The 24,572-nt window shown below is 43.2% G+C and overlaps 1 protein-coding gene and 1 pseudogene across 2 annotated transcripts; one reads left to right on the plus strand and one right to left on the minus strand.

Moving 5' to 3' along the window:
- Positions 1 to 24,572, minus strand: part of LOC131511033 (protein shisa-9-like) — a 161,795-nt pseudogene that overhangs the window by 7,585 nt on the left and 129,638 nt on the right.
- On the plus strand, positions 1,231 to 23,390 carry LOC131511032 (transport and Golgi organization protein 1 homolog). Of its 2 annotated transcripts, XM_058728829.1 has the most exons (18): positions 1,239 to 1,730; positions 4,422 to 4,553; positions 8,161 to 8,182; positions 9,127 to 9,215; positions 9,470 to 9,532; positions 10,272 to 10,344; positions 10,515 to 10,653; positions 12,406 to 12,507; positions 13,193 to 13,253; positions 13,360 to 13,395; positions 13,478 to 13,545; positions 13,674 to 13,768; positions 14,773 to 14,849; positions 18,864 to 19,008; positions 19,891 to 19,967; positions 21,510 to 21,648; positions 22,619 to 22,721; positions 23,216 to 23,390. In XM_058728829.1, exons 1-18 carry the CDS (start codon positions 1,665 to 1,667, stop codon positions 23,223 to 23,225), a joined length of 1,497 nt encoding a protein of 498 aa, XP_058584812.1. In that variant the 5' UTR covers positions 1,239 to 1,664; the 3' UTR covers positions 23,226 to 23,390. The 2 variants fall into 2 exon arrangements, with proteins under 2 accessions (XP_058584813.1, XP_058584812.1); XM_058728830.1 differs by lacking the exons at positions 18,864 to 19,008; positions 19,891 to 19,967; positions 21,510 to 21,648; positions 22,619 to 22,721; positions 23,216 to 23,390 and adding exons at positions 16,304 to 16,448; positions 17,331 to 18,857 and having other exon boundaries at positions 1,231 to 1,730.

Below are 24,572 nucleotides of genomic sequence, written 5' to 3' on the forward strand. Positions count from 1 at the left end.
TTAAAGAAAAGGGAGTCAGGGGGCCAGAAGGGGGAAGCTCACAGGCTCTACCACGTGTCATTTCCTGCAGACCCACTGGAAGGAGACATATCTTGTAAGCTGATACCTCTTCAGCTATGCTATACTATCTCAGCAAGAGAAAGAAAGGTCTTTCTTCTTCCCTCATGATGGCACAGCTGATGACGGTCACAACTGAAGCAATGAAAAGCCACTATACTTGGATCTCCCAGTTTACTCCAATGGACTTTTACTTTATCATAGCCCTCCCAATTTCTTCCTTTCCTCTATAAAAGTGTTCCTCTCCTTTGTTCTCCAGACTTGCTATAGCTTCCTTCTCCCAAGTGGCAGTTCTCTGCTCTTCCGAAATAAGCCATTTTCTTTTTCCTGGTAACATAACTGGTAGTTTTATTTTGAAGGTTAACTATTCATATGAACTCCTTATTTGTTTTGTATATTAACTCTTTCTTGGAGATGGTCTGCAAATGTATTCTCCAATTCTGTAGGTTGCTTTTCCATTTTGTTGATGGTTTCCTTCCCTTTCCTTCCCTGTGCTTTTTAGTTTGATGTGGGCCCAATTGTTTATTTTTACTTTTACTTCGTATGCTTTTGGGGCCAATCCCAAAATCTCATTGCCTAGAGCATAGTCAAGGAGCTTTCCTCTTTGATTTTTTCTAGAAGTATGATGGTTTCAGGTGTTACATTTAAGTCTTTAAGCCATTTTAAGTAGATTTTTGTGTATCATGTAAGGGAAGGGTTCACTTTCATTCTTTTGCATGTAGATATATAGTTTTCCCAACAGAATCTAATGAAGAGCTAGATTGTCTCATATTCACCCATCGCTGGGGGTCACCTTTGGGGAGTCCCTTTGTGGCAGCTCATTTCTGAGGTTCACAGACACCCATACTCACAGAGAAATAAACAGACACCACAAGCACAGAATCACATCCAGCCTCACCTGGGAACACAGGTATGAGGCTTATGGACAGATTCACACACAGACCCACACTGCAGACACGGCCAGTGACACCACGAGGAGAACACACACACACACACACACACACACACACACACACACACACAAAATAAGACCCAAAGGGGCAGCAAATTCACACGCATAATTAATATATACACGTACAAAACCCAGACATACATAGACACTCCCAAGGGACACACATGTCCCCAGATATGTACATAATGGGAAGGGGCTTTTGAAAAGCCACGGTCACGCGGGGTGTCCTTTGTGAGCTATCAGGGGCGAAGGCAGCTGATTGGTGGAGAGAGAGCATAAAGCGTCTGAACTGCTACGGCATTGCTCAAACAGGTGAAGACTTGGATGAAGAGAGATCTTCGTCTGCTCCACTTGCTACTGACAGTCTACTTAACTGGCTACTTGTGGCCTACTCATCTAGTGATTTACTGACCTGCTGAGCTACTAACTTGTCTGAACCCTCCTCCTTCCCTTCTTGTACTTGATCTGATCCGGGTACTCTCCCTGACCCCCTTCTTCTCCTGCCACACGCCCTCCCCAATCCCATCCCTTTTTAAACTCCGCCCCCCCCCACCCCCTTTCCCACCCCGTCCCTTCCCGTCCCACCCCCACCACCTCCTCACCCCCATCTGCACCTCCTCTCTGGTGCCCAGGCCCCCCCTGAAAAGACCAGAACATGAATGTTCAGAAGCTACTTTTCTATATCCTCTTACTCGGGTATCTCGGTTACCCCGACACAAATGTGAGTACACATCCGACATCAGTGATTTCTTCCTTTTGTATTTATTTATCTTTTTCAGACTGTGGTTAAAAAACAGCTTTTTCATGGAGTCTTTGATGAGAACTCAGTTCTTTTTGAAAACCCATTAACTCAGGGCAAGGTTTCTCGACCAGCATGTAGGGGTTCTGGCCACATCTGTCCACATGAAGTTGTGGATCCTGTCTGGGCCACTTGGTCCAAAAAGAGTAGTGTTGACAGGATGGAAACCTGAGCTTCATAATGTCAAGAAAGAAGGACATAGGAGGATACTAAAAGCCACTGAGATCTTTGTCTTAAATAAGGGGCTTGTATGATGTTTGAATGATACTTCCTTAAAATCATTTTTAAAAATGTCAGAAACTCTTATTTAATAAGAGCCATTTAATAGTATTAGTATTTCATACTATTAGATGGCTCCTGGAAGGCCTGTCAAGATTCTTCTTCAAGCTTTGTAAGTTTAGAGTCCCTCTTATACGTAGTTTTCCTATCAGCACGTTGTTCATATTTGTGAAGTTTGGTAGCCCTGGGAACCGTGGTGTCCAAAGTGTTGGTGTTGGAAAGTGAAATGTCGTTTGTGCTCTGTGCTTCCTGGTTTGTTCGCTTTTAGGAACTTGTGCATCAGCCCTCTCCCTCTGGTCTTAGAGGCTGCCCCCAAGGACTCTGTGTCCAACCAGCTAGATGACAAGCTCAGCATACATGAAGTGGCCTCAGCCTGCTTGGACATTTATAATAAGAAAATCACTAGGAGTGATGTGATCAAGAAGTGAATGCATTCTTGTCCTTTCTTTAGCCAACTATGTGCGGAGTGTTGATTTACCCAAAGTAAAAAGGGTCTTGAATGTCCATAGGATTGTCCAACTATAAAGACATACCTGGTTGCCAGTGTGAATGTTTCATTCTATCATTAAAAAGCAAAACCTGTACTCCCAGGAGCCTGAGACAGAGACACAGGGGACACCCATAGAGAAAAGTAGATTTCTTGAGATTGGCATGCACCAGATTCTTAGAGAGGGATCTGCAAAGTCCCAAGTCAGGAACAATCTAAATTGAGGCAGAATCCTCCCACATGAATACCTCCAGGCACAACAGAATCTATTCTGTTTCTTTTGAGTCTACCAAGCAGGATATTTCTTGGTTCTGTTTATTGCAATTTCCCCCTTCTACCTAGGCTGCGTCTCATAGATCAGTTCAGCTCTCTCTCCCTCCCTCATCTCTGAATTCTTGCACAAACTAACTTGTCTTGCATTTCCTACCTCCACCTGGTCATGACCATTGTCTGTGGGAACCAAGTGTTACTGGCTCCCTTGGATCTAATCTAGTTAACAGTAACTAATGATATCAGCATACAGATAGCTGGCAGAGGTATCAAGAGTGCCCAGGACTTAGGATGTTTGCCATTCATGTCAAGATGGCCTCTGTCTTTGCCGCATTTGATCCCCATGATCACTGTGCTGACAGCCCCTGCTCTCTTGCAGACAGTGGCCACTCAAAGACAGTGTACATTTCCCACCAGGACCCAATTTAGTGACCTCAGTTCTGAGAGCTGAAGATATAAATGGTACACATTTTGGAGACTACTTTCTAGAGAGGTTTATTGGCACAAATTAAAGTTTGGTATGTGAATTAGTATGAATTGCATTGTGAGTGTATTTTCTCCTAAAAGACTGGTAAGTCTAATTTTAGTAAAATGATATGTGTTCTGTTGTTTTGGTGACCACATCCAGGACTTTTGTGTTATTTGGAAAGTAATTTCCATAGTTGTTATTGATTGATTTAGGTCCAACACTATGAAATAGGAACTTGAATTTATTGTATTGGCTATTTGGAGATGTGTGTTCACGTAACTTAAAACCTCATAGATTTCATCAAAATACACAAGATCACCTGATTATGCAAATCTTTATTTAATTCAGAAATCTGACAATTTGGGCTGTGATTCAGATTCAAAGTAAGCCTTGAACGTAAAACCTTATGGGGAGCCTGGGTGGTTCAGTCAGTTAAACATCTGACTCTTGATTTTGGCTCAGGTTTGTGAGTTTGAGCCCAGCATCAGGCTGTGTGCTAACAGTGTGGAGCCTGCTTTGGATTCTCTGTCTCCCTCTCTCTCATTCCTCCCCGCTCTCTCTACTTTCAAAAATAAATCAACATTAGAAAAAAGAAAACCTCAGTGTTTTTAGAAACTAAACAATAATGTAGAATTTATTTTTGCTGGAATAAACCCATATTATTATAAGAGCAGCTGCACATCTCTCAGTTATATCCATATCTGTAAACATCTGTCTCTATAACAATCTCATTTGAATCGCTAGTACATTTTTATTGTTACTTTCTCCCATCCTTCCGTAAATTTTGGTGTATTTTTGGAAATGTTCCAAAGGATTTTATCCAGGTACTTCATGAATGTACAACAGAAGTCATTTACTTCTTGTCTACTAAAAGGGTAAGGAACAATGAAGCCAACACCACAGTAAGATCGTAAACACAATCATCACTCCTACAGGTTTGCCCCTGCTCCTTTGTAAGCATTCTGTCCTCCCTCTCCTTCAGGAGGAGGCATTTGAGAGGTGTGCTTATAACCTCCTGGAGGCTGGTTGAAGGTTTATAAAAATGATTCTTTGTGACAGATATTATAAATGTCTTTGCTATTCCTCATTATCTCAAATATTATTTCAGCTTGTCCCTATTTTGGCTGACCATTTCCCTCGTGGCTCTCGTGTCTTCGGAACTCTGTGGAAGCTTGCCGTTATTACTGCCACCGTTGCAATTTGTGCATGTCTTATTTACCTCTGGAGCGTTGTCCTTGCTGTGAGTATACTACAATAACTTACAGATAGGCTTTTAAGCATAAGTAAGCAGAAGTTTTTTGGTAAGAACAAATTTTTTACTAGACCTTTTTTATGCATTCAGTACTTCAAATTTCCCTTTAAGCACGGCATTCATTGCATCCCACAAATGGTAGTAATTCCAACATTCATTATCATTTAGATGGAAATATTTTTAAAATTCTGTAAAATGTCTCTTTGACCCTCTTCTTTCAGAATTTCTCTATTCTATCTCTATTGTCTATCTTCTATTAGAATATCTCTAATATATTTTGTAGTTTTTCAGCTGTCTTTCTATTATTGATGTCTAGTTTACATGTGTGTTCTGAGAACGTATTTTCTATGATTTTGTTGACTTCAAGTTAAGGTGTATTTTATGACCCCGAATGTGGTCTGTGTCAGTGAATGTTCTATATGAGCTTGAGAAGAATGTGTATTTTTCTATTGCGGAAAGTGTTCTACAGATTGTAATGGATCTAGGTGACTGGTGATGCAGTTCAGTCCACCTGTGTTCTTAAATTTGAATATCTTTATGCTCAATCTGTCAATGACTGATAGAGCGTATTGAATTCTTTCAGGTATAATAATGTATATGTCTGTTTCTCCTAGCAGTTATATCAGTTTTTGCCTCATGTATTTTGACACTCTGTTGTTAATGCATGTACATTAAGGATTATGTTTTCCTGGAGAACTAAGCCTTTATTATTGACCTCAGTATCTCCAATAATTTCCCTTACTTTGTACATGTTTTGAAGGACAATTTAATTGTTCACAGAATTCTAGGTGGATGGGTTCTTTTCTTTTAACAGTATAAACATTTCATTCTTCTTGATTGCATGGTTTCTGAATTCTGAGTATTTTTTGTCCTGGTTCCTCTTGGGTAAGGTGGTATTTCTTCCATCTCCCTGCAACTCCAGCCCCCAACACTACCCCTTAGCTTCTTCCAAAATTGTTTGTTTTCAAGTTTCTCTTGATTGAATAGTATATGTCTAGGGATAGTCTTGTGTTTTTTGTGTTTTTTTGTTTTGTTTTGTTTTTGGTTTGGTTTGGTTTTTTTGGAGGGAGGTATTTATCCTGCTTGAAATTCTTTGAGTTTCCTGAATCTGTGGTTTATGACTATCATTAATTTTGGAAAATTCTCAGTCATTTTCACTTCAAACGTATAAATAGGTATTCCCATTTTGTGTATGTTACACCTTTTGTCATTGTCACACTGGTCTTGGATTTTCTCCGTTGTATTTTTAATTGTTTTCTTTGTGTTTCTGTTTTTGATGTTTCTACTTGACATTTCCTTCTGCTTGTTGAGTCTTTCCTCAGCTGTGTTGTGTGTGTTAATAAATCCAGCGAAGGCATTCCTTATTTCTGTTATGATGTTTTGGATTTCTAGAAGTCCTTTTGGATCCTAGAGTTATCGTTTCTGTGCTCACATTCACCACCTCTTCTGGCATACTGACTACTTCTTCCATTAGAGTAATTATCCTAATAATCAGAGCAGTTTTACATTCCCAGCCTGATTATCCCACCATCTCTGCCATAGAGATGCTTGCATTCTGTGTTCAAAATATGTGGTTTTTCCTTTTAGGGTACCTTGTTAAGTTTTTTGGGAAGCTTGGGGTCACGTCCTTGTTAAAAAAACAGGTGAATAGGCCTTTAGTGTAAAGTTTTGTCTTTACCTAGGTTTTAGGCTGAGTTTACTCCCCTATGAGACAGGAAGGAGGAAGAGCACTGTAGTTGAGTATTTCCCTTCATCTGTATTGCTTATCTTCAGGAAAACCCCATGAGGCTTTGGAGAAATAGTTTCTCTGGAGGGCAGGCCTTCTAAGCAAGAACAGAACAGCATGAGTTTATTTATCAGTGGCTGTTTTTCCTCTTTGCCTTTCAATTTAGAAATCTTAACCTTCAAAAAGAAAATATGCATATTATGTATTTGTAAGGCCATCTCTGTTTCCATTTCCCCTGCTTAGGAAAGGAAACATGTGACATTAAAGGACTATCCGTGGTTTTCTGTTTGCCCTCCGTAGATACACTTTCCTATAACAACATTTTTATGACTCACTTTTTGATACCATGATGATATTCCAATATCCTGGCAAGATGTTGGGGCTCGCTTCAGCATCACATCATCATTTAAAACTTTCAAATAGGGATATATGTCCTATGGATCAAGAAAATGTGTCTTTACCTTTTGTGAAAGTAGAGTCTTGACTAGATTTTATTGAGCTATAATTCATCAGGGGATGACTTGGGTGTGGGTGTTACTGGACCACCAAGACCAGGTTCTCCAGTCTCAGTGTCTTAGTAATGAACACTGATCGAAAGGGAAACAAAGCAGGTGGAGTTTATAAGAGATAGGTTGTATACAGTGGAGCCAGCAAGAAAGAGGAATATCGCTCCCCCAAAAGGGTGGTGTGCCAGGCTTATAAACGCACTTTTCCAAAGGGTGAGGGGCTGGGAGTGGGGAAGCATCCTTGAGTCCCACAGTCATTATCTTATGGTTGTTACTTTTCAGTGGACACAAGACAATCACAGGATGTCTTTTTCCATGGTTGACGTGCTCTTAGTGCTCCTAGAAAATAGAAATACTAGTGCAGTCAGGCTTTAAATTGTTATTTCTACTTTTGCCCAGACAACCATTACTCCTTAATAGCTGTTCTCTCTTTTGTTCACTTTTCCAGCAGTTTCCAGTATGGAAACTGTTAACCCTTGCCTTAGACCAGTGCCTTTACAGGAATTAAGTTCCTCTTGCTTTTCTTATACCTTCTCAACGGGAGCCCTTTTTTGCTTTGTTTTTGAAATGTTAGCCATCATTTCTTTTGGTGCCTGTGCTTTTTCTCTAACCATGTTCCACTCTCTTTCTCATTTGATGATGTGTTTTTGGAAGACCCTCTGTTTTTAGTGATCTAGGAAAATCATAGCACCTGACATGTTGTAATTGTTTATTGATTCAGAAAGCAGCCAACCCTGTGTAACATTTCAGAAAGCTTTCTAGAGAATGAATGAAGCATATCTTAGTACAAAGGTTTTCCTTTTCTTTCCTCGCCGCTTCCTTCCTCCTTCCCATCCCTTTCCTTTCCTTCTTGCCCCCCCTCCCGTCGCCCTCCATCTCTCTCTGTCTCTATATCTCTCTCTCTGTCTGTCTCTTTCTTCCTCCCTCCCTTTCTGTCTCTCTCTTTTTTTCTTTTTTTGGCATTTCAAATGATCCTGAGTTCTGGACTTCAGTGTGGATATTGGGTTTGACTACAAGAGAAAAAAAATCAGACAAATATTTTATTTATGTATTTTTAAAAGTGTCTGCATTAATCACTGACAGAATTGAATATTTTGATATTTATTTAATATAATGTAAATCTATCTTTTGGTCAAAATAAGCTGTGAATCTTTATGCTTTTATCAGAAATGGTTTATAAAGAATCATGAACTAAGTATGAAATTCTACTTTTTTCTAATATTAATGTTATGAATTCATTATGCTGAACAAAATGATCATTGTAATTTCATTGGATGACATTTCAGTATTTTATCAGGAAGAAAAAGTTTTTACTATTAACATGTTTTGACCTCAAACTTAATTTTGTTTCTTCCTCTCTCAGACAGAGCCTCCAGTATATCAAGGTAAGATTTTGCGTTTTAGTATTCTTTGTAATTTTTTTTCATTACTCATGTTTAGTGTGGGTTTTAATTTTTTAACTAGGGATAAATATGGTGACTTCTCATGTCTAATTGACTTGTTAACTCTTGAAATCCTTTCTCTTCCCTGTTAGAGGCTAAGTGACAATGTGGAGGGATTTGCCTGTCTTAAGACAAGAGACCAGGGGAGGAAAACATCACAGGAGGAAGGAGAACAGAATGAGTGTGATTTTGCATAGAAATGATTAGGAAAGAAGTGATGTTATGAGCCTGAGGTGTGGAGTGAGTACTTTGCCATGACCTGGCTTTTGGTGAAATGTGAAGATGAGAAAACCCTCTTTGAGTCTGTCAAGAAGCCTAAGCATAGAGAAGAAGCCAGGTATTGCCAGGCAGGGTGTGTGTCACAGGAGAGGGTTAAACCAAGGTTTTGAGTGTGAGGTGGAGGGAGCCATTCATGCCAGGGGAAAAGTGAACTTGATGCAAATGGCGGGTAATCTATTCTGCACGGACCCCATGGACTGTGGTGATTCTGTGGTGCTGTCTGTTGAGAGGCAAGGTGGCTACCTGACACTTAACAAGCCCTCAAAGACTGGTTGGTGTTGATAACTGTAAATGCAGCGGTGGTGGTGATGAGAAGAGTGACCTCAGGGCATGAGAGCTCTCACATTGGGCCAATATAAGAGGAGTTTGCACTTTGTGTCTGTTAGAGGAGTCAGTGTTCTAGAGCTTACACGTATAGGAATGTCAGTGAAATGAGGTTTCTTGGGTTTAAAATGCTGCTGAAACTTGCTTTCTTCAGGCACAATGAGAAAGCTAAAAAGTTAGTTACACCCATGTGTCAGATCATGTGTCTGTGCTGCTAATACAGTGGGATTATTCGATGTCACTGGTTTGGTAACAACCTTAAAACTTGGTTTATCTCCTTTTAGTTAATTTACAGCAAAAAACTGCAAAGATCAACACGTTGGAGAAAGAAAACCCAGAGCTGGCTGAAGCAATATCCATGTGGGAAGAGAAGGTAGCATTGCCCTTTCAAATATTTCTTGTGACTTCATTTTGATTAGTTTTACCTCTTGTAGTTCATCCTAGTGACCTATTTCATGTGTTCTATAAATACTTCCCATTCAAGACAAGCTTCACAAATGTAATAAAAAACTACCTTTTTATTTGTGAAAGGAGTCACACATTAGACATAGGCTTATCTACCACATTGCTATTTTTGAATTCTGATTCCTTTTTCATATGTTTTGTATCTACATCAATGAATTAAAGATACATCTTCAAGAAGCTAAGAGAGAAAGTAACATTCACTCTGCTGAAGCTCTTAAGTTGAAAGTAAGAATCCTTTCTTGGCCTGGATTGCGTTCTAAAAACACAAGTAAAATTAATAAATTGTTATGACTCATTCAACATGTTTTGTTGAAGGACAACATCAGAAAAGTTGAGCACTTCGATAAAATTTTAAATGACACCCTTCAAAGTGCACATGTTACCTTGCAATCAGAAAGAGAGAGAGAGAGGAATGTCAAGAATCAGGAAGTGCTAAGAGTTGGCTGCTTTTAGTGTAATTTGACTTTGGAGGCATTTTGTTCATTGGGTGAGGTGAGCATAGCATATTCGCTTGCTGTTTACCATAGTAGAGAGTGGGCCTCTGGGAGACAAACCTCCATCTGCACAGCTGGAATTTCACTAGGACCACCATGAGGAGTTTGCTATTTCAAGGACTAGGAAGTATGTTTTATTTTCACAACTAGGTCTTTACCACATCATTCAGACCTGCCCTCCAAGATATGGAGAAAATCCCCCAAGATAGTTGAGAGATGAAGGGCAATAGAAAATTGTATACTGCCTTCTTCTCTTAATGCTCAACAATGTTCAGTGTGAATAGAGGAATATTCTCCTAAGAAAGCCATTTGTGATCCCTTTGACTTGAACTATTTTCCATGTTTTTTGCCTTCTCCTTGTTATATTTATGCCTCAGGATCTTTTTTTGTTGCCATGCACAGTCCTGTTGCACTCACATTGTTGTGCGATCATTATTTCTTGAATGTATTTTCTCATATCTGTCCTAAAGTCAGAAGATGCAAACGGTCAATTTGAGGATCCAGAACGGAGAGCCTTGAGGTCCAATAAATGTGAACTGGAAGGTATGTTGTCTGTTGGGGAGAAATCCCCATATGGTGGCAATGACTTTGCATTGGGAAGGGAAAGAATGCCTTCTTGCCTTCACACTAGTTGCCCTTTTCCTGTCACCCCCAAACCAAGTCTCAGGTCATATGCACATGCACAAAATAATCCATTTTTTTTTTTTTTACAGAAAGGAAGAAGGCCCTGGAAGACATTTATAATGCTTTGAGTTCTCTTAAACCAATCAGGGAAGAAAAAGACAAAAGGCTGAAGGAGAGAGCCGACGTCCTTGATAAATTCTATGAAGAAAGAAAAATGGCTACAGCAAAGTAAGACGTTCATGTGATAATTGTCCCGAGTACTGTTGTATGAATGAATGTGGTGGCCGCTATAGATAAATATATTTCTTCTAGAATTGGATCCAGAGTATTTTTGCCAAATGCATTCAGGAGAATTGTGCCTGCCCTTCCTACCTTGCTTCCTATAACCTGCATTTTCCTTTCTGTCCTTAGTGCTTGTCACACATTCTTGTGTCATGTACTTGGGGTAGAAGAGGGAAGATACTGGCATTAAGCACACTGATAACAGGATCCCCTCTGGATCCATAACATTGTCCTATAGGTTTCAATCCCATCACATTGTCTTATCAGCCGGCAATTAGGTCATCTTTGTTCAGCACCAGACTTGGGTCAAAAATATTTAGGGAAAACATTGAATTATCTTGCTGCAGAAACCATGGGAGTTTCTTTCTAGACTGTGGGTTGGGATGCCATCAGGACTGCATCTCTTCATCCAGTCTGCAAGTGAGACTCGTACGAAGTGTGTCTTCATGGGTTCATTAGAAATTTGGTGCACCAGGCACATGTTTCTTCTTTTGTCCATATTTCCTTTTGTTCTCAGGAGGAGGGCCTTTAGAGCCCTTTATTCACATTGAAAAGGAAATGCTTCCTTGTCTTCCCTGGAGACTCAGGTTCTGTTAGTCCTTTCCACACCCGGGGTGGAGCCTGCTCTGTCTCACTGGCATCTTGCTTTTGTTAATGTGTAAGCTCTTTGTGGGAGCAGGTGGAGCACCCTGACCACCTTTCTATCTTCACCCCCTTACAACAGAGCCTCTACATTACAGCCACCCCAGAAAACATTTGCTGAAGGACTACCTGAGAGGCCAGAAGGAAATGCATGTACCTTTCTCTGTCTAGTGCTTTTGTGTCCACTACTAACAGTCTTTCAGTTTTGCATGTGATTCTTGGCTACATCCAGTGCCAAGTTGAAACCCTTTAAAGCAACACCATGAACAAAGTAGTCTGAGGGCAACACAGCAAACCAGCCTTTCTAAGCATTTCCCTTTGCTGCCTTCACTGTCAATGAAGTGAGTCTTGTTAAAGTAGACTGACTCCATGAAGTTGATAGTTTTCCATCTGAAATTGTTTCCTGAAGATAACAGCCTGACTGTGGGACAGTTCACATCATGTTATATTTCAGCATATATTGCCACTCAAAGATTGGCCTTTCCCTCCACCAGGATCTTTGAAAGAGGGGGCAGGGGTTGCACTCCTGAACCTTAGTGATGTGTGGGAGTGATTTGCAATGCTGGTGAAGCCATATCCTGGAAGGCTGTCTTTCATACTCAGTGTCTGTGTCAGGGTACAACTTTTGGACTGAGATTCAGTGCACTGCCCTGTGGAGGTGTAAGGCAATGATGATCCCCTGCCTCATCCTAATGGGTACAGTTGGTCAGGCACAGGTTTTCACACTGATCTGAAATAGGCCTTCTCCACCTCAAACAAAAGACCAACTCTGGGAAGGCACAAGGTGCAATGTTATTTGATGACTTGACGATGAAGGAGTAGAAGCAGAGAACTAGAAAGGCGGCTCTGATTGTAGGCGACTTGACAGCAGACGGAGGTTGAATTTTCTTTAACATTAAATGGGGTCTTCATTTCTCTGACTGTGTTGTCAGTCTGTGCATTGTTGGGGGAGGGGATAGGGATATTGGAATCTAGGCTTTAAGAGAGCTGAGAAGGAAAAAGGCAGAATTTCTGGACCTTGGCTACTGGACTATGTATATATCTTTCCCATCTTAGGAATCTGGATATGACAAACTGTGAACTAGTGGCAATGAAGAATCAGATGGCAACTGCAGAGGAAGATCTGAAAATAGCTACAAGGGACATACACAAGTGCAAGTGAGTTCAGATGCTAATTAGCGGTGGCTCATGAAACCCCTGTTCATTTCTTAGTTCTAACCTTTGTACAATGGGTAGACTCCATGAATATAATAATATAAACACAAATTCAGAGGACATATCCGTAGAGAATTAATAGGTAGGAAGAGATAAGTATTAGAAAGAATAAAACAATTAAGTTACTAAACATTTCTGGGTCTCCAGCATTGACCTGCCCATGTAGAAACTTCATTCATGTCAGTGTTCCTGAGGGGTGGTGTCAGTTGTCATAATCTATAGGAAAGCAGTGTGTCATAGGATGAAATCCTATCCATCAAGAAGGTAGTACCACCTGATGGTCCTGGTCTTGCAACCCTAGGAAACCTGGTGAGTACACAAGTTAAAGGAGAATAGAGCTTTATGTTGGCTTTATGATGGAAGTCACTTGTCACATGATGAATTAGGGCAAGATTGAAAATGGAAAAGAATTCTATGACCTCTGAACCCTACGGGGTTGGAATGATGAGTAAGGAGAGGATGGAACAATAGCTTTGGTTCTGTACATTTATAATTGTGTGAAAAGTGTTTCATGTGAAAGGATAAATTGTATTGGGGGAAGATATGAGGATGATGGGAACATGAGCAGATTATTTATAATCCTACCTAATATTAGGCCTTATTTGACGAAAACAATTGTATCTCACAGACAGCAAATTGAACAAACAGGAGAACAGCTGCAGAAGGCAGAACTCACCTTCAGACACCAGGTAACGTGAGTTCTGCCTGACATAGTGAACCCTTAGTACCTCATGTGGTTGAGTGTGGCGGCCCTTGGAATTCCTAAACATGGACTTTTCATTGTTGCTTTTTCAGGTCGCAGTTTATGAGTGTAATGCTCAGGACACCTGGGTAAGTGTTTTCTTTTATCCTCCTCTCTCTCTTTGGTGCACAGTCTGGCACGACTGAAGGTGGATGTGTTTTTCTCCCCTAGATCAAGACTCGGATCTGGGAGAGGAAAATGGCAGAGCAGAGCCGAGAGGTTGCCCGCTTGAAACACAGGTGTGGGAGGGAGCGTGACATGAGTTTTTATGGGTGTTTTGAGGGATGACAGCTGTGCCGTTTAGTGTCTAGTCAGAGGACGTGGCATTGCAACTCTTATAGAAGTCCATTCTTTGTCTGTATCCAAGACTGGATGTGATGGAAGGAAAGAGGCTGCTTGAGGGATACAGGAGGCAGAGACCAATTCCTGGAAGTCCAGAGATGCAGAACCCTGCGAGGAGAGGTAAGGGGCACGTGGTGATGTGCAGCAGCCTCATTTCTGCGGCAAAGCCTCTTCCTGTGGGTGATCATCATGTGTCCTGGACAGAACCACAAACACTAAGGACAGCAGGTGGTCTGAGGGGTGACAGAAGGGTGTTCTCTGGTACTGCAAGCAGTGAGGCACTTGTCCCTGGGACTGTTGGAGCTCATGCCCCTCCTCTGACTGTGACCCTCCCACCTCCTCTAGCATCCCCCTGTCTGAAGAGCCTGGAAAGGATGATAGGACAGGGGCCTCATCCTTCTTCCCACCCGGACTCAATGTGAAGACTTTAGTTTATTTGAGGAGAAGGTCATTTATTGACTATTTTTAATGTTCCTTTATTTTTATTTTTGTGAACTGTAGACCTACATTCCTGAATCCACGCTTCAAATAGCTTCGTCCTCTGATGTTATCAGTGCAACTCTGCAGCTTCACTGCTAAACACCCATAGTTTTCCTTTACTCCTTAATATAATATCAGTCAAGTTCAGTTCCATTCAGAAATAGTTACATAATACCGGCTCCCATGTGGAAGGCAGCTTATAGATGAGCTGAAAGAATGAACAATTTGCCTGGAGTCAGAAGAATCACACCCATGCTCTTCTGTGGAGGGTTTTTTGATGTTATCCACCAACTGACGCTCTCATTTTAATTTTTATCTGAAATGAGATGCTGACTTATTACCCCTCAAGTGTATTGAGAAAGGGCTGTTTTGGTGACGATTTCCTGATTTCTCTTTGAGCTGCCGGGTTGAAAGTTATTTGACTAATTATGAAGAACATGAGCCAGGAGCCTATGGTTTCTTCATTAAGATATGATGCGATGGATCTCCCCCTTATCACTGGGGTCAGCTGAGGCTTGTGGGTTACTCTCTGCCTCTCCTCCTGGTCCTGAGAGTGGGCAAGAGTTTAACAGGTCACAAAATGTGGTGTTTGTGTGAATCCTGCACAGTCTACTAAAATCAGAGTAAACCTCTATCCCTTTTAGAGCCTTTAGCCGAAGCTGGTGTCACTCCCATGACTCACAACAACAAGCAGTCTACCAACAATGCCGAGAAGGACAAGGTAAATGCTGGGGCCATTTTCAGTTGTAAGTCTGTCAGGAAACCCTCCTTTGTGGAACAGCATGCTCTGCGGCCTTATCCCTGTTTTGTGTGTTGTGTGATATGTCTGCCTATTTATATTTTCCAAATGCACAGCCTTAACCCAAGAGTCTACAGGCTTCTGTCTTTTTAGCCTGTCATCTTTTTTCTGGTGAGTTTAGTAGCCAAAGGAACTTTGAAGATGAGCACCTTATGGCTTTTCCCTTGTTGTGTTCAAAATAACAACAACAGGAAGATACATTGCACTCTATAGCAAAGTCTCTACGCTTGTTGACTCCTAACACACTACCTCTCTGTGGGATCAGTGTTGTTGTTATTTTCCTCTTTCTGGTCACACTATTCATGTGTGAAGACTATCTGTTCATTGTAAACGTGAAAAGACTTCCCTCCATCTTTATATTGTGTGCCTTGTACAATTTATGATGGTTTTAGACAAAGTCATTGTCATAACTCACCACCTTCACGTCTTCATGGGTAAATGAACTGTTTGGAATCCTTTCAAGCAGTATCTTAGGTAAAAGTATTCTGAACACAAGGTCCTTCAGTTTTATTCATATGAGCAGGTTCTCTTGTGTCTCCAGTCAGTGTTAGAGCTGATACCATCGCTCATGACACATCCCTGGAAATGTATACCAAAGTCAAAACACATTTGCTTTAATTCTGTTTCATGAATGTCTGCCTCTTTTTTCCCATAGGATGTATTACTCTGTGTCTTGTAGTGTACACAAAATCAGAATTCCTTATGAATTCAGGTAAACACTTGTGGGCCTAGTACTCATTGATATGTAATATGTTCCTCACAGCAAACATTTCCTCAGGTCCCCTACAAGACTCCCGGCATCCCCAACTCCCGAGTGGTTTCTTGGCCTTTGACAGCACTTGCAGAAAGTAGGAAGACCTCTTTCTCAGCAAGGGAAGCAGAGGGGGCCAAGTGTGGGGCCGGCAGGCAGAAGTTTTCCCCAAGAGTAGCTGTGATTTCATGTGCAGAGAATGAGCTGTGTATTCGCACTCAATGTTTTTGTGTTCGGAATAAGCCAAAAACAGAGCTTCTATCATCACTGTAGTGGAGGGATGCAAGGTGATCCTGGACATGGATGTCTGCCTGTCTGGAATATGCTGCTCCATTAGTTTGGAATTACTTATTTAATCCTGTAAGATGGGATCATTTTGTTCTAAATTCTCAGACATGGGCAGGGGCATGTGGTGACAGTAGTTTAACCGCCTGCGTTTAGTTGCCTAAGCTGTAGGTGGTACCCAGTGGCAGGGACAGAGTTTTCAGGTACTGATGCTACTCTCTTGGATCCTGGTGGCAGAGAAGGGGGCAGGTGCTGACCCGTACCTCTTTGGGTTTCAGCTGCTTTGGGGATTGGTTCTCTTGTGTGGCATCTGCACATAGCTGTCACTTCTGTTCTGCAGGGCAGTGTGGATCCGGGGCGACCTGTTCCATCAACTGGAAGATTCTGCACACCCTACCCTAGAGGCCACCCTATGATCTCCTGGGCACATCCACCTCCTGTACCAGGTTCGGGACCACCCCGAACCCCTCCACCTGCACCACTTGGTAAGATGATCTGGGCAGTATGAGTTGGCTTGCTAAGAACCTTCATCTAATTTTTGTTGTTGTTGAGTCTTTTTTAAAGAAATTTGTTAATGTTTATTTATTTTTGAGACAGACAGACACAGAGCATGAATGGGGGAGGGTCAGAGAGAGGGAGATACAGAATCTGAAGCAGGTTCCAGGCTCTGAGCTGTCAACACAGAGCCCGATGTGGGGCTTGAACTCACGCACTGTGAGATCATGACCTGAGCCGGAGTGGGATGCTTGACCGACTGAGCCACCCAGGCGCCCCGTTGTTGAGTCTTGTACAAGGTGCAGAGGTGGTACCACAGACCATTGCAATGCAAGGAAAATGCCTGCCATCATCACCACATTCCTCGAGGAGTTTCTCATGATTGACTTATCATCCTTGTGTCATTTCCCCCACCTTGTGTTGGTACAGGTGTCTCTTGTGGAGATGGAATGGGGCTGTATGCAGAAAAGCAGGCCTAGCGCTTCAGCAGATGTGTGCCATACACAGTCCATGTGCTGGGCGGTGGGAGGCATGAGGCTCCGCCTAACGTACATCCATCCAGTTGAGCCCCCAGTCATCCACAGTTGTTTGAGGAGTTATGAAAACACCTGAACCAGGGCTTTTATGGGTCTTCATCAGAGTTTAAAGAATGGTTCTCCCTTTACCTTGGGATCACCTGAAGCATGCGGGATACCCTGTGCATGTGATTTGGGATCTGACTGGGCCAAAGAGTTTCAGTTGCTTGAGGAATGAGGGGAGTGGTTTTGGTTTTGTGGGGGTTTTTTTTGTTTGGTTTTGTGTTTTTGTTTTGTTTTGTTTTTTTAATCTCTGCACAATCTACTCAAATCAGAATAAACCTCCATCCCTTCCAGGGCCTTTTGCAGATCCAGATGTTGCTCCTGTGAGTAACATCAACACTAACTCTACCAACAGGACCACGAAGGACAAGGTAAATGCTGTGGACATTTTCAGTTGTAACTCTTTGGCAAAACCCTCCTTTTTCTGTTCAGCGCTCTCTCCTGGCTTTGTGTCTGTGTTGTGTGTTGTATGATATGTCTGCTTGTTTTTCTCATTTTCCAAATGCACAGCCTTAACCCAAGAGTCTACAGGCTTCTGTCTTTTCAGCCTGTCATCTTTTTTCTGGTCAGTTTAGTAGCCAAAGGAACTTAGAAGTTGAGCACCTTATGACTTTTCCCTTGTGTTCAAAATAACAACAACAGGAAGATACACTGCACTCTATAGCAAAGTCTCTACGCTTGTTGACTCCTAACACACTACCTCTCTGTGGGATCAGTGTTGTTGTTATTTTCCTCTTTCTGGTCACACTATTCATGTGTGAAGACTATCTGTTCATTGTAAACGTGAAAAGACTTCCCTCCATCTTTATATTGTGTGCCTTGTACAATTTATGATGGTTTTAGACAAAGTCATTGTCATAACTCACCACCTTCACGTCTTCATGGGTAAATGAACTGTTTGGAATCCTTTCAAGCAGTATCTTAGGTAAAAGTATTCTGAACACAAGGTCCTTCAGTTTTATTCATATGAGCAGGTTCTCTTGTGTCTCCAGTCAGTGTTAGAGCTGATACCATCGCTCATGACACATCCCTGGAAATGTATACCAAAGTCAAAACACATTTGCTTTAATTCTGTTTCATGAATGTCTGCCTCTTTTTTCCCATAGGATGTACTACTCTGTGTCTTGTAGTGTACACAAAATCAGAATTCCTTATGAATTCAGGTAAACACTTGTGGGCCTAGTACTCATTGATGTGTAATATGTTCCTCACAGCAAACATTTCCTCAGGTCCCCTACAAGACTCCCGGCATCTCCAACTCCCGAGTGGTTTCTTGGCCTTTGACAGCACTTGCAGAAAGTAGGAAGACCTCTTTCTCAGCGAGGGAAGCAGAGGGGGCCAAGTGTGGGGCCGGCAGGCAGAACTTTTTCCCAAGAGTAGCTGTGATTTCATGTGCAAAGAATGAGCTGTGTATTTGCACTCAATGTTTTTGTGTTCGGAATAAGCCAAAAACAGAGCTTCTGCCGTCACTGTAGTGGAAGGATGCAAGGTGATCCTGGACATGGATGTCTGCCTGTCTGGAATATGCTGCTTCATTAGTTTGGAATTACTTATTTAATCCTGTAAGATGGGATCATTTTGTTCTAAATTCTCAGACATGGGCAGGGGCATGTGGTGACAGTAGTTTAACCGCCTGCGTTTAGTTGCCTAAGCTGTAGGTGGTACCCAGTGGCAGGGACAGAGTTTTCAGGTACTGATGCTACTCTCTTGGATCCTGGTGGCAGAGAAGGGGGCAGGTGCTGACCCGTACCTCTTTGGGTTTCAGCTGCTTTGGGGATTGGTTCTCTTGTGTGGCATCTGCACATAGCTGTCACTTCTGTTCTGCAGGGCAGTGTGGATCCGGGGCGACCTGTTCCATCAACTGGAAGATTCTGCACACCCTACCCTAGAGGCCACCCTATGATCTCCTGGGCACATCCACCTCCTGTACCAGGTTCGGGACCACCCCGAACCCCTCCACCTGCACCACTTGGTAAGATGATCTGGGCAGTATGAGTTGGCTTGCTAAGAACCTTCATCTAATTTTTGTTGTTGTTGAGTCTTTTTTAAAGAAATTTGTTAATGTTTATTTATTTTTGAGACAGACAGACACAGAGCATGAATGGGGGAGGGTCAGAGAGAGGGAGACACAGAATCTGAAGCAGGTTCCAGGCTCTGAGCTGTCAACACAGAGCCCGATGTGGGGCTTGAACTCACGCACTGTGAGATCATGACCTGAGCCGGAGTGGGATGCTTGACCGACTGAGCCACCCAGGCGCCCCGTTGTTGAGTCTTGTACAAGGTGCAGAGGTGGTACCACAGACCATTGCAATGCAAGGAAAATGCCTGCCATCATCACCACATTCCTCGAGGAGTTTCTCATGATTGACTTATCATCCTTGTGTCATTTCCCCCACCTTGTGTTGGTACAGGTGTCTCTTGTGGAGATGGAATGGGGCTGTATGCAGAAAAGCAGGCCTAGCGCTTCAGCAGATGTGTGCCATACACAGTCCATGTGCTGGGCGGTGGGAGGCATGAGGCTCCGCCTAACGTACATCCATCCAGTTGAGCCCCCAGTCATCCACAGTTGTTTGAGGGGTTATGAAAACACCTGAACCAGGGCTTTTATGGGTCTTCATCAGAGTTTAAAGAATGGTTCTCCCTTTACCTTGGGATCACCTGAAGCATGCGGGATACCCTGTGCATGTGATTTGGGATCTGACTGGGCCAAAGAGTTTCAGTTGCTTGAGGAATGAGGGGAGTGGTTTTGGTTTTGTGGGGGGTTTTTTTGTTTGTTTTTGTGTTTTTGTTTTGTTTTGTTTTTTTAATCTCTGCACAATCTACTCAAATCAGAATAAACCTCCATCCCTTCTAGGGCCTTTTGCAGATCCAGATGTTGCTCCTGTGAGTAACATCAACACTAACTCTACCAACAGGACCACGAAGGACAAGGTAAATGCTGTGGACATTTTCAGTTGTAACTCTTTGGCAAAACCCTCCTTTTTCTGTTCAGCGCTCTCTCCTGGCTTTGTGTCTGTGTTGTGTGTTGTATGATATGTCTGCTTGTTTTTCCCATTTTCCAAATGCACAAGCTTAACCCAAGTGTCTATGGGGTTCTCTACTTTCTGCCTGTCAACTCCTTGTGGAAGGTTTAGAACCAATCGTGCCTAGGGCTGAGCACCCAAGGGCTTTTCTGGTATATACCTGGAAATAACCCAGGGAGGAAGAGACCACCCTCCACCTGGAAGTCTTTTGGCATGCCTTATTTTTTCTGGACCCCCTCAGTGTGGAATCATTGCTCTTGCTGTTTCTTCCTGTTCTGTTTCTGTCTAGGGGATTAATGTGATCAGAAAATCGGCAGTTATCCTTATGTTTTGAAAATGCAAACTGCCTTCACTCCAACTTATATTTTTGTATGTGTCATTTAGAGTGGTCTTAGACAAAGTAAATTTAATACCCGTCAACATTCAGCCTTTCTTTCTTTCTTTCTTTTTTTTTTGTAAACGTGCTGTCTGGAATCCCTTTAGGTGTGCCCTGGGTATACATATTCTGAACTACAAGAGGTGACATATTTGTCGTAGAAAGCACACATTGTAACATGAGTGGTGAAGAGAGACAATCCGTAATTACCTGCATTGTAATTCCCCACTGTGTCCTTTGTGTTCACATGAGCACGTTCTCTTGTGTCCTGTGTCACTGTTACAGGTGAAACATGGAGATGTACAGCAGAAACGAAAGTGTATTTGTGTTAATTCTGTTATTTAGAATTTCAGCTCATCTTTTAGAGAACAAAAGTACCCTGCGAGTTGTACTGTATTTAACTGAGAAGTACCACTGAATGAAAATAAATTAGCTAAGCCTACCTAACATGTATAGGTAACATGTTTCTCTAAGAACATGCTTTTCGAGGTTCTCTGCATGACCTCAGGATCCCCATCCCCCAACATGCCTCTGTGCCCATGGATAGCACTTGCAGAGAGGAGAAGACGTCATTGTCGGGAGAGAAGCAGATCGGGCACAGGCGGGGGCTTAGAGGCAGAGCTTTGAGCCACGATTGCTGTGATTCCATGTGTGGAGCCTGGGATTGTCATTCCTTCTCAATCTGTAGTTCTTCACATACAAATAAGCAGCCTCTGTGGTGGAGGCGGATGCGGGGTGGAAGGTGATTCTGGACTTAAATGCCTTCCTATCAGGAATATGCTATTTTATTAATTTGGTACTCATTCCATAAATCCTCTAGGACAAGAGCTTGCTGTTCTACATTTGCACACATGTGGGAACACTGGTTTGTCCCCATAGCATCCGTTCCCCACCCCCAAAGCATAAGTGGAACCCAAAGTATGGGTAGAGATTTTGGCGCTGATGCTGCCCTCTTGGAACCTGGTGGTGGGGAAGCTGGCAGGAGATGAGCACCGCTTCTTTGGTTTGCCACTTTTTGCTGGTGTTGGTGCTTTGCTCTGTCCTATGAACATAGCTTTCATTTCTGTTCCGCAGGCCATTATGAATGCAAGAGGGCCTGGTCCTTTCCCAGGATCGCCTTGCAGGCTGTCCCCCGTGGACCACCCTTCACCACCAGTCACGGGCTATGGACCACCTCCGTCTCCTCCACCAGCTCCTCCACGTACTAAATTTGGTAAGATGACCTGAACTGGATGAGTGACTTATAAAGCGTATTCGTCTTCTTCGTGAAAGACTTGGTGGGAATGATGTAGGGATGCTTGTGAGGGCTTGGCCATTCAACTGCAAACCTGCCTGAGGACAGTGTCACATATCTCAAGTTTCTCAGGACATAGTGTACAATGGGCTGTGTCATTTCCCTGTAATGAGGTCAGCTGTAGGTCTCTCTTGTCAAAAAGAAAGAGGATTTTTACACAAAGGCTGATGTATCAGGAGTACTGGTGCCTGACAGACACAATGTTTTGAGCTCCGTGAAGGATGAGATGCACCCCTAAGTGTAGGTGCCTCAGGTGTCCCGTCTGAAAGGGGGCACATGCATTATATGACACAGACCTTGTGGTCACCATAGTGTAAGTACCAGTGAAGGATCCAGTGCAAAATAGGGGAAACTTGAATCATGCAGGAATAGAAGGGAAGTTGAGCACAGTAAGCAGAGTTTGAGGAGGTGCAGAGGGGAGGGCCTTGGGGTCATTAGGATGGACCTGGAGGCCATCTCTGGCAGGGCCCACAAACTAGGAAGGGAGCATGAGGACAGTGTGAAGTCTGCAAAGGACTGCTGCACGGGTTCAACCACAATGTAGAATGCAGTCATCATCTCTGAAATGTCAACGTTACCAAGTGCAACTAGTTCATAATCTAAATAAAGTTTGTTGTTTCCCTTGGTTTTCTGAAGGGTCTGGACATGTATGAAGAATGTTCTGGGAGACTTGGGATATTAAACTTAGTCTTAGGAATCGCTTGTCTGCCTAAGTTTGTGTGTCTCAGTGCGACTAAATGTGAAGGCACGTTGTAGATCAGCTGTGCCGCTTCCTTGGCCTTCAGCCTGAGTCAGACTCTTGGTGGGGAACTCAGGGGTGAGGAGGAGCCGCCCCTGCTGAACTCTGGTCACCACACCCGTGCGTCTGCTGTCACCACCCTGCCTGCAGGTTTGCACCTCCGAAACTTCCCTCGCAATCTCCTGAGGCTTTGCCTGTGTTCCTGCTGTGTCAGCTCTAACACCAGCTCTCGGCGGTCATCTCAGAGCCTCAGGTTTGTAATCTGAGAAACAGGGACAATGTTGGTTTCTGAGGTCAGTACGATGAAGAGGTGAGAAGCACTTAAGGAATTTGTAAAATGTATGGGAGGAGTGGACACTCACCCTTCTCAGGGTGGAAATGAATGTATCTCCACACAGAAGGTCATCGACAGATGTTCATCCAATTTCATGAAACTAAGAGTGTAATGCCTGAGGCTGAGAGGTTGGCAATCCCTGTTTCAAAAAATACGGCAAAGACCCCTGTGTTTTTTCTTTTAAAATTCAGGTCCTACTTTACGAAAAAGAAAAAGATAACTGTGATACTGTGTACATTCAGGGATCTATACCTAAGATTTGAAGACAGTCATAATCCCTTAGAGGTAGACACACAGATGCAGCCACACAATTAAGTGTTCATCCAAGGCCACAGATATATTGTTGAAGACAAAATACATAGAGGAGAACACAAGATCCCATTGCAATAAGCCTAAATCTCTTTGCCTTACAGGAGAATGTGAAGTTTGAAGAGGACCCTGAACTGTGACCAATAGGCTGTGGTGATGTGATATATTTAGAAAAGTTGTCTGATATGCATATTTGACTGAATTCTTTCCCTGACCATTCCTGTCCCCCTCTATTTTGTTTTTCCTCGTTTCCCCTAATAAACCCATCACAGTTCTGTATCTCTGTCATTATCTGCTTCCAGGAGGATCTACGGTCATTCTATGTTGATGTACACAGTGTGACCCCTGTATACATGGTCACAAACAGGTAGAATCTACAGTTATGGGGCAGAAGATAAGTGTTTGAATTGTATTGACTGCCCATGTCCCGCTGGTTCCTCCTGGGGTGGTGGCCACAACCTTCCTCCAGATCTGGTGACAGTTGTGTTCACTCGTCAATAGATCCTCGCCAGCACGTGGCACTTCCTACTCACCGTGGTGTGTGGTGATCAGCAGGGCAGCTATCAGCCCCCAGGAAGTGGCTGATTCGTGATTGCAAGACATGGATGAGGGGTCAGCAGTGTCTCGGGTAGAACAGTGAGGAAACCCTGCATGAATCCACATGTTGTGGATTTGCCCACGTACCAGCTACCTCACGGTAGCACCAATCCAGGTGGGAGCTGAGGTAGACTCATGGTAGTAGTTGTGGGTGTGAGTCTTATAATGGCCCATATTCCTCTCGGTGTTTTCTGTTTTTATCTTTTATTTTGATGCAATGTTTATTTTTGAGTGACAGAGAGAGCACAATTGAGAGAGGGGCAGAGAGAGAGGGAGACACAGAATCCAAAGCAGGCTCCAGGCTCTGAGCTGTCAGCACAGAGCCCGACGCGGGGCTCAAACTCACAAATCCTGAGATCATGACCTGAGCCAAAGTGGGACACTTAAGTGACTGAGCCACCAAGTCGCCCGGCCCCCCCCCCGACACCCCAGTTTCCTTTTTGAGGGCCGGGCAGGGCAGATGTCAATGACATGATACCCATTCCTTCCGCACCACCAAGGAGGAGTTCGGGGTAAGCATCTGACTCTTTCCGTGTCCTCAAAGCCCATGCATTCTGCCCCAGAGCCCCTGACTCCTGCTGGGCCCTCCTTCCTCCCAGGTTATGGAGGCAACCAGCCTTCCATCCACGTTGGGGTCATGGCTGGGCCACCAAGGGCTCAAAATCTGGCTGTCCACATGCTTCCCTGAGGTGGCTGGGAACAGCAGTGCTCCAGTAAAGGTCAGCATGAGCAGCTTCTCTAAACAGGATTCTCATTCACTGTGATCAGGGCCTGTGCTAAAACATGACAGGGGAGAGGGGACACAGGAGATGTGGTGCCGTTTCCTGGACAGGGCTGCACAGAGCAGAAGGCCAAGGGCTGCTA

Source organism: Neofelis nebulosa, chromosome 4, assembly GCF_028018385.1.
Source record: "Neofelis nebulosa isolate mNeoNeb1 chromosome 4, mNeoNeb1.pri, whole genome shotgun sequence".
Lineage (NCBI taxonomy): Eukaryota > Metazoa > Chordata > Mammalia > Carnivora > Felidae > Neofelis > Neofelis nebulosa.